The sequence below is a fragment of the Equus asinus genome, chromosome 5 (genome assembly GCF_041296235.1).
Source record: "Equus asinus isolate D_3611 breed Donkey chromosome 5, EquAss-T2T_v2, whole genome shotgun sequence".
Classification (NCBI taxonomy): Eukaryota; Metazoa; Chordata; class Mammalia; order Perissodactyla; family Equidae; genus Equus; species Equus asinus.
This window is the reverse complement of record NC_091794.1, coordinates 107,810,543-107,820,442: the sequence shown is the minus strand read 5'-3', so window position 1 is coordinate 107,820,442 and position 9,900 is coordinate 107,810,543. Positions and strand designations below refer to the sequence as shown.

General features: G+C 52.4%; 1 protein-coding gene across 9 annotated transcripts in view; it reads right to left on the bottom strand.

Annotated features, from left to right (window-relative positions):
* Window positions 1–7,122: 7,122 nt before the first annotated feature.
* Window positions 7,123–9,900, bottom strand: part of RERE (arginine-glutamic acid dipeptide repeats) — a 403,675-nt gene continuing 400,897 nt past the window's right edge. For all 9 annotated transcript variants that reach the window (XM_044769612.2, XM_044769615.2, XM_070511161.1 and 6 more), the window contains one exon: window positions 7,123–9,842. In XM_044769612.2, coding sequence (XP_044625547.2) covers window positions 9,809–9,842 — 34 coding nt within the window. In that variant the 3' untranslated portion in view covers window positions 7,123–9,808. The remainder of the gene's footprint in view (window positions 9,843–9,900) is intronic.

Genomic DNA, 9,900 nt, shown 5'->3' with positions numbered 1-9,900 from the left:
TGGCTCTCCCGAGGGGTGAGAGGTCACCTGGGGATTGGGCCACTCTCCATAGGGATTTGGGGAGGGGGCTGTAAGAATCATTTATTGAAAGTAAAGGCATAACTCTATGCTTCTTAACTGTGGCAACTTTGCCCCCACCTCCACCCCAGAAGATGTCTAGCAATGTCTAGAGATGTTTTTGGTTGTCACAACTCAGGTGGGTGCTACTGTCCAGGGGTGTTGTAAACATAATACAGTGCACTGGACAGTCCCCCACAACAAAGAACTGTCCAAACCCAAATGTCCACAGTGCTGAGGTGGAATGGGCCTGGTATATCTGTACACTGCATCCCAGAGTAGGGTTAGAGCATACAGTGCTTTTGGGCCAGAAGTCCTCACATTCATTCATTCTCCCATCCATCCATCCACCCACCCACCCATCACCCATCCACCCACCCACCCACCACCCATCCATCCACCCACCCACCCATCACCCATCCATCCACCCACCCACCCACCCATCACCCATCCATCCACCCACCCACCCACCACCCATCCATCCACCCACCCACCCATCACCCATCCACCCATCCACCCACCCACCACCCATCCATCCACCCACCCACCCACCCACCACCCATCCATCCACCCACCCACCCATCACCCATCCACCCATCCACCCACCCACCACCCATCCATCCACCCATCCACCCACCGATCACCCATCCATCCACCCATCACCCATCCATCCACCATCCATCCACCCACCCATCACCCATCCATCCACCCACCCACCCACCCATCACCCACCCATCCACCCATCACCCATCCATCCACCATCCATCCACCCACCCACCCATCACCCATCCATCCACCCATCACCCATCCATCCATCCATGCATATATCCATCCACCCACCCACCCACCCATCCACCCTACAGATATTCATCGAGTGCCCTGGGTGTGGCAGGCAGTGGTAGGTGCTGGGGATCTCATTGTGAGCAACAGGTCTCCACCTTCACGGAGCTGACCTGAGAGGAGGAGAGACAGATAACACACTGAGGTCTGTGCCTGAGGATGGTGTTAAGTGCTGTGAAGAACATGAGCAGGGTAGGACGGGGTGATGGGGTCGGGGAGTGGGCTATCCTAGGGAGAATGGGCTGGCCTCTCTGGTGAGATGCCATTTGAGCAGTGCCCTGGAGAAGAGAAGAAAGTATGTGAGATGTGAGGTGGGAACTTGCACCTCGAGCTGGCTGAGGCCCCTTCCCGATGCACCCAGGCAGGCTCCTCTCCCCGCACTGGGAGTACTGGCTGGGCGCACCATCAGGGGAGGGTCATGGCCCATCACTGTTGTACCTGCTGCACCAGAACTGGGCCTGGCCCCCAGTACCCTCACTGCATGGTCCCTGTGTTTTAGAGACATATAGGACACACCGACCTCAAGCTCCAAACAAAGCAACAGGGGTGCAGGGCCTGTTGCCAGCATCTGAGGAGGGTCTGGGGTTTATGGGCAGCTAATGGGTCCCATCATCCTGCTCTGACCAGTTAGGGAGAGTTGAACATAAAAACCATGAGCCTCTGCAGGGCACTTTGGCCACCTGCCCACCTGGCCCACCGCCTCCCCAGGCCTCCCTCGGTCCATTGCCTGCTGCCCTCCTGGAGCTGAGGAGGCTGCTCTGGGCCCCTGGGGGTCAGGCCCTTCCTCTCTGTGCCCCTATCTCCTGGCAGCAGGTCTCCCCTGTCCACCACCCACCCCCTCCCCGACAGCTGGGGTTGCTGTAAACAGGTCTGAGCCCATCCCTTTCCTCTTAACACCTTCCATGGCTCCCCATGGCCCAAGGAACCAGGTCCAAACTCCTCATGCCCACTCTGGGCCCCGCCTGTCTTCCTGAGCCCACCACCCTTCGCCCGGCTCCAGCCTCCTGTACTGCAGCCACAGAACCTTCTCTCTGTGCCTGTGCTCAGGCTCTTCCTGTAGCTGAAGTCTTTCCACCTCTTCTCTGCCCGTCAATTTCCAATTTATCCACTTAGAGCCATCTAAAATGCCACCTCCTCTGTGCAGCCTGCACTGATTAGAATCAGTGAGTCCTCTCTCTGAGCCCTCACGTCATGTCTTTTACCCTTCACGGTTACGAGCTAAGCGAGGCAGGTCTCATCATCTCTGCTTCATGAAGCACAGAGAGGTTCAGTGACTTTTCAAAGTCACACAGTTCCTTTGGGCCTCCTGTTAGTCCTCTGCTTTTTCTGGGATCCCAGACTTGTCCGCCCCACATTTATATTGCTTAGAAGAGCTTTAGCTTTTCTAGAAAATGTGGTGTTGGATGGCTGTCCCTGGTCTGGGCTGTTTTTGCCCAGAATGGTCAAATCTGAGAGAGAGATGAGGAATAGGGAGGCTCCCCTCTTACGTTTGGCTTGTCAAACACTGGGCCCCCTTCCTAGAACTTTCTAAGTAAACAAAGATCGTTTTTACACATGGGCATGGTTGTCGTAAGCCTCTTTCCTAAAAATCTGCTCTGAGCCAGGCGCTGTTCGGGACAGTGGGCTGCGTGGACAGCGCATCGGCCGCCCTCGGGCCAGCAGCGACAGGCTGCCTGTGACCTTCAGACCTTTTCCCGGCCCATGGTGGTGGGGGCACCCACAGGATGAGCCTGGAGGTCCAGGACTCACTGAGAGCCATGCCCACTTGGTTTCCTAATCTCAGAGTTACTCTCTTGACTTAAAATCGAGCTGTGATGACGGTGACGGTGGCTGCTGCTTGTGGTTCTTGAAGTCCTGCGACGTGCACTAGGGGCTTTCTGCACATCTTTTCTCTTCCTCCTCCCCACTCCACTCAGAAGGAGAACCTGGACCCTGTGACAAGCACACCAGGGCCTGGCCCAGGTCACACGGGGTCACATGCCTGTCCTGGGGAAAACTACCTCCAGACCCCATGCTGCTTAACATCTTTGGAGCAAATGAGCCCTCGTGTGGGCTGACAGTGGCCCCCCCCTCCTCTGGCCTGACTGTGCCCCCCTCGCCGTGGGCTGCTTGGGCTCATCCCATTCCGAGGAAAGGAAAGGGAGAGAAAGCCTTTGTGCTGTGGTCGCGTGATGAGACTCGCCCTCTCAGGCCACTAAAAATAAAAGATCATGCCATAGATTTTGAAGCCACTCCTGATATTCCCCTCAGCAGACTTGAAAATCAACTCCCGTCCCTTGATGCTCGTGGGAGTGAACACAGCCACTGCCTCCGAGAGTGGTCCACAGCGTTCAGAAAAGACGCTGACGTCAGGCCCAGGGAGCCAGTCACAAAACCACAGCGTTTGTCAGTTTGGTTTCCATCTCCCTAAGCTGTTGGACTAACCACGGGCTAGGATACGGGGACTGGTGCCGTGGCTTCCCTGGAATATGCTAGAACCAACAACTGCCGGGTGGCTAGGTGCCCCCCCCCCCCTTCCTGCTGTCAGCGTGTTGGTGGGGTCCACACAGTACATGCCGTGCCTTCATCCTGGCTGTGAGCAGGTCGGAGGACACCTGAGAACCCTCTTCCTGGCAGACTCAGAGGAGGAGAGGGCAGATGTCCTGAGTTGGGGGCACATTCAGGGCACACAGGGCCCTCAGGGCAGCAGCAGCTCAGGGGGACTTTTTGGGGGATTACTGGGGCCATCAAGCTTGGAATTATCTGCTGTCAAGGATGCTTCATGGGGTCCTCTTCCACTCAGTGAATGTTTACTGAGCGCCTAGGGTGTATGTACCAGCACAGGGGATATAGCCAAGAACAAAAGAGAAGAGCCCATCCTCAAGACAGTCTTTCCCTCGTCATAGCATCCAGCCTGGACCCACCCCACTGCAGCCCCTGCTGTGACCTGTTCCAGCTGCCCTTTGCCAGAACACCCCATCCCTTCATCTCTGACCCCAGGGGACCTTGTCTTTTCCTGGCAGCCTGAGCCACAGATGTCACCCGGGTCTGGTGGCCCCAGAGGGACAGGGCCTATGTTTTGTAGACACTGCCATCTGGTGGCCAGGTCCAGGAGTGGCAGTAAGGATCGAGTTTCAAATCTGTTCAGAGCCTGGGCAATGAATAAGAAGAATGAAGGGGACCCGGGAGTGACAACTGGTGGTCATGCACACAGAAGACATTGGCCCGTAAACAGCTTGTTGGCCTCAGGAGTCCTCCCTGGGCCGAAAGGGTCTTCTAAGAAGTGCCTTAAAGTTCCACAGTCGTGCACCACATAACAATGTTTCACTCAACGATGGACCGCACACATGACAGTGGTCCCAGAAGACTGGTACCCTATGGCCTAGGTGTGTAGTGGGCTATAACCATCTAGGTTTGATATTTGCACATCGACAAAATCGCTGAAAAACGTATTTCTCAGAATGTACGCCCTGTTAAGTGACGCATGACTGTCTTTAATCTAATTTACCACACCGGGTGTCCATGCCCTAGGGGTTCAGCAGAGGCCATCGTTCTAAAGCAGATCCCCCCACCCCGCACAAACTTGCAAGAATGGTGTAAACTAGGACTGGAGCCAGAGAGCTGTGAACTCCTGGAGCAGGCACAGCTAGTCAGGGGGAGGCAGGGTTAAGAGAAACTTGAGGGAGACAGGGGTCATTTCAGGTGGCACAGCAGTGGGTCCAGGTCCCTGGATGGGGCTACAGGTCCTTCTATCTGATCATTCATGCCTGTGACTCGACAGCACACGTGGACGGTATCCACCAGTGAGCCTTCTGCTGTGGGGCCTGTCCATTCATTCAGCAAATGTTTACCGAGCAAGAACCTTCCACACACTAGAATCTGGCCCAGTCATGAGTTGTCCAGAGCAGGGAGAGCTGGGTTGGGGTGGATGCAGGGGCAGCTTCTGCAGCCTGAGTCCCTGATATGCCAAAAGGAAACAATTACACAACACTTGGGAGGTGTTCATGGCAAAGACAGCTACTAGAGAAGCCACCTTGAGTGGGAGCAGAGATTCAGGACCTGGAACCTGAACTGCCAGAGATCCCCTGGACAGCTGGGAACCCAGCTTTCTGAGGGAAAGGACACCTCCTGAGACTTCCAAGGGCCAAAAATGCAGGACAGAGAACCCAGTGAGGGCAGGCAAGTCCCAGGGTAAAGCCTGCACTGCTCCTGGACCAAGTGCTTCACCCACAACTGAAACTGCAGCTCCCGTGACCCAGCGCCCGCCAGGCCCTGCCTTCTGCCAGGAGTTCCAGGAATCCCGAGAGGGCTCACTTCAGGTCTCAGCGTGTGCTCAGAAGGTATGCTGTAAGGCCTGAGCCTGGGAAGGGGCTCTTGGCCCGGGTGAGGGTGTCCATGCAGGAGCGCTCCAGCTCTGCCCCTCACACGTCAGCTGTCTGCATCCACAACTGTACAGCTCCACGGTCCTGGTATTGGAGGGTCTTGCAACTCCATGTCTACACTGGAACTCACTGCTGATCTCTCTCCTGTGCATTTTTACCCTGCAGATAAGTGATCTCGATTTACTGAGGGGGTGCCTAAGTGAGGTCCCTATTCACCTGAGCTTACCATGGACATTTACCAAGACGGTGCCCATGCACCCAGCCCTGCAAAGTGCCATTTTCTTAGCCCACACTGCAGCGGAACCCGAGGGGCTGGTGAGCCACCATGCTCAAGCTGAAGGTCCACTCACGTAGACCAAGGGGTGGAGGAGCACCCCAGTGCGCTCATCTGGGTAGCTCAGAGGCAAGGGCCTGGCCAAGTGCACAGCTGCCAGACAGGAGACCCTTTATCTCCTCCTCACAAATCTAGCAGAAGTGCACTATGGCAGGCCCTCTGCCTCAGAGTGGGTGCATGGCAGGGTGGTGACAACGGCCATAGTTGTTCATGCCTAAGAAACTACTGCAACCTGTACAGCTCTGATGAGGGCCTTTTCTGCAGCATAAATCCATGTATCTTACATTCTACCCTTTAACTTTCTTGAAATTTGTAATTCATAAATTCATGCCTCCTAAAACCTGCATTTTCATAAACAGCATGGTTTAGGTAAGAGACATCAGCAAAGGTGGCACCTGGACTCCAGCCACTCAGCCTTCCCTCTGTACCCCCAGCTGCTCCCATCCCACCTTCTCATCCAGGCAGTGTGTGCCTCCCATGGTTAGTCTGTAGGGGGAATGGTTACTTCATTCCCCCAACCACCCAAGTTGCCAAGCAGGACTCCTGCTGTTGGAGGACACAGTGTCTCTAGGGCCATTGATGTGTGTGCCACTCAGGCCCCTCTGATTAGTGAAGCTTTCTCATGCTCTAAATTAGGTAGGGCCTGACACACAGTGTTCCCCAAGTCTTTACTACGAGGCAGTCCCTGCCTGCTTTGAGGGCAGTTACCACTAAGTGCTCTGGGTTGCTCTTGCTCCATCTCCCACAACATCTAGAAATCCACGGCCATATCCCAGATAAAAGAGTGAGCACACAAATTTCCAGGGACAGTCTTGAAGCTTCAGGAAAACACCCTTGACAGTCTCTGAAACCACAGCCTGAATCCGTTCTGATAACTGCTGCTCCCTTGTGGCCAGCCCCCACACCCTGCAGACCACCTGCTGCATGGTCAATGGGCAAGACCCCCATAGGAGGCTAGGATGCATCCTCAATGTGGAGGGCAACTCTAGCTGAGGTGGGGCAGGGCCACTGGCAGGCCTCAGGGAGAAGTGCAGAGGGGACAGATGGGAGGAGCAGCCCGGAGCAGAAGGCCACTGTATTGGTGGGTGGCTCAGACTTCTAAACAGAGGAGGAGCTACATTCCCATATATACCTGGAGGGGGCCCACAAATTAGAGGTGTGGGATGAATGGCAGGGGGAGAGAGGGATCTGGGGGGGTGGGAGGAGAGGGTGTTCTTGGTCCTGGTGCCATCACCTTCCTAGGGTCCATTCTGCTACTTGGGAAGCCCACTGTAGGTCCTGAGGTCCTCCAGTCAATAGGTTGCAGCATCCCCAGAGGGCAAGTGTACTCACCAGAGAAACTCTTCCTCCCAGGCAGTGCAGACAGGGATCTTTCTGGAAGCTGCTTTGGGGGGTAAGCAGTATGCCAGCAACATCTGAGAATCAGACTCTCCCTCTGCCTGTTTCCCACCCTGGGGATCTAGAAGGGGCAACTACCAACATCCCACCCACTCCCAGGAATGAGACACCGTCCACTGGTCAACACCCAGCTGTTGTAGTGTAGCTTGGTTTTATTTATGTCCACAAATATTTCAAAAAAATTACAAAATACTCAAATGGAGAGAACACAGAAGTCACAATTTCTGGGTGTCTACTGTTTACACTGTGTTATCTCATGGCAAACTACTCATATATACATTTAGCTTCAAGATATATATAAACGTAGCAAATCAGAATGTACACTCTGCTCTGCTTCTGCTGCATGAAACGTGAAGCTCAACCTTGACAACATTGAACGAGATACATACAAAACACAGAAAAGCAAAACCAAACTTCAAACAAAAGGAAGGAAAATTCAAAAGGAAACCAAGGGGTCGGGCTTCAAAGACACTGTGAAGGTCTGGGGCCTCCTGAACCAAGTGCAGTTGCCCAGGTGAGGGTTTCAGGTTGTGGGTTTTTAAATGGAAGAATCTCAGTGCTTCGCCTTGGGATATGGGGAGAAAACCAAAACCTAACAAGAAAACGCCTTCAGACAGTTTTCAAGTACAGACTTTAAAGTACTTCACACTCTCTCCTCTTTGGAAAAATGGATGACAGAGAGAGGAGATCAAGGTTTAACTGAATGGTAGGCATTGTGTTCTACCAAAAGGAAAAAACAGGTAAGAGGTGGGGGCATCAGTGCAGGAGCCTGCAGCCAGCAGAGCTGCGGCGTGGAGTGCCTGGAGGAGAGCAAGCCCACCCTGACGGCACGTCACCACCCCAGAGGGAACAAATGCCTCCGGCCAATGCAGCCAAAGTTTGATGACAAAGGGTTCATCTGAGCTTGCCTCCCCTCTAAGGAGCTAAAGTTAAGGCAGAAATGGAATGAAAGAAAACAAAAGAAAAAAACTATAAACATTTTGACAGATGAAATAATCCTTTATCTGTCCCAACTGAAACCAAACAGTTTTAAAGAAACTGGAAATGCCCCTGACGCAGGTTTGAATCTGGAACCTAAATCTGAGCTAATACCTGCTGGTTTCTGGGTCAAAGCGCCAGCCTCTTTTCCTACCCGCTGCGTGGCTCGTGTCCTGGACACATTCCACATCCACTGGCCCACGGCCCTTTTAGCTTGTCTGATCATTCTAGGCTATGACCACCACATACAACAGCAGAGACAGCCCTCACGTGTCTGAGAGAAGAGGAGTGGGAAAGGTCGCAGCCTGGCAGAGAGCCTGATCAGCGGGTGCGCACATCCCCAGAACTCCCCACTCTCTGCTTTGCAGGAAGTGTGTCACGTCAGCAGCTCAGAAAGCAGAGACGGGCTCCCTGCAGGCAGCCTGACCCCACAGCGCGCACCTCCCAGGCGGAGGCCTGCCTGCCCCTTCCACATTTGTGGCTCCAACTCTTGTTCCTTCTTCTAGGATGAAGAGTGGGACTCACGTGGTTTCCCCGTCTGATGTGGGTCACCATGCACAGACCTGCTCCTGGGGCGGGGGGACGGACATAGAGGCCACTACCTACAACCGGGCCAACTCTGGGGTCTCCCTCACTCAAAAGCAGCCTCAGGCTGTGGCCAGGATAGCGTGGCCTCACCACAAGAAGATCCAAGTGACAACACACACGAAAGGGCAGATTTCTAAAGATTCCTTTGGCAAGCATATGTGCTGAGTTATTTGTAGGGAATCATTTTCTTGAATTTTCTAGAATGTTTATGAAATTGTCAGAGTATTTAAAAAGGCAGTTCATCCAGAATAATCAAACGTGTGTGCATAGAAATCTATAAGGAAATCTACAGACTCACAGAAACATGTGCTTTCTATCCCGCAGAGACAGAACAACAGGTAGACATTTAACTCCTGCGCTCCTGGTGCAAAAGGAAAGCGGTTCAAGCTAACAGATGTCTGCACCACTGGCCAAACACAAGCTAGGAAGAGACAGAGGCAAAATCAAAGTGGCCAAACAAAGGGAACAGTTTGTAACATTGTCCCTGCAAAGCTCTGGCTGCTCACTGCTGCGACCAAACCTAGTCCCAAGCTTTTGCCCATTTGTAATTAGTAACGCCCATCTGTTCCCTTTAATTAAAGGGATAATTATATATAACTTTTTATTAAAAAATCAACTCTGTATTCTGTCGATAGCTGGTAGGAATTAGTGACATGGCTGGAAAAAATAGATCAGAATAGTAGTTTATGGAAGAAAAAAAAGGCTGTCCTAAAATTATTTATTTACAGACATAAAAAGCCATGCTGCAGAACTTTCTCAAATTATGAAGATTTCCTACAATGTATTAAAATAAAAGATTTTTTTAAAATTATAGCTCTCGGATTCCAAAATCATATGCCACGTATCTGCAAACCTTGTGGGTTTTGGAACACACGTAACTGAGTGTGTCTGCACGCACAGTGAAGGGTGTGAACTGGATTCTAGCACCTACTGAGAAATCAAGGAAGGAAAAGAAAACTAAAGCCAAACCCCAAGACTGCAGGAAAGTTTTCTGAATGCTCAGTCCAGTCCAGGACACACTAAGTTTCTGGGGGACTGTCATGCAATGGGAGACCCAAACCAGTCTCAAGGAATCCTCTCTACAAACAAACACTATTAAGCTGATACATTTTCAGTTGTGGGGTTTTTAAATATATAAAGAAATCTTTAGAAGATATTCTTTTTGCTTTTGCAGCTCCTATTGTATGTAAAAAGTCCTGTTTCTCCCCCCAAGAATTGGGGTTTCCACAGCCAGCGTTAACAAATAAATAACTTATAACTGCTTGTCACCTTCTTTCTTCAGTCGACTGGAAAGAAAAGAAACAGGAAAGAGTATTCAGCATCAGGCGCGGCAGACGGGACCAG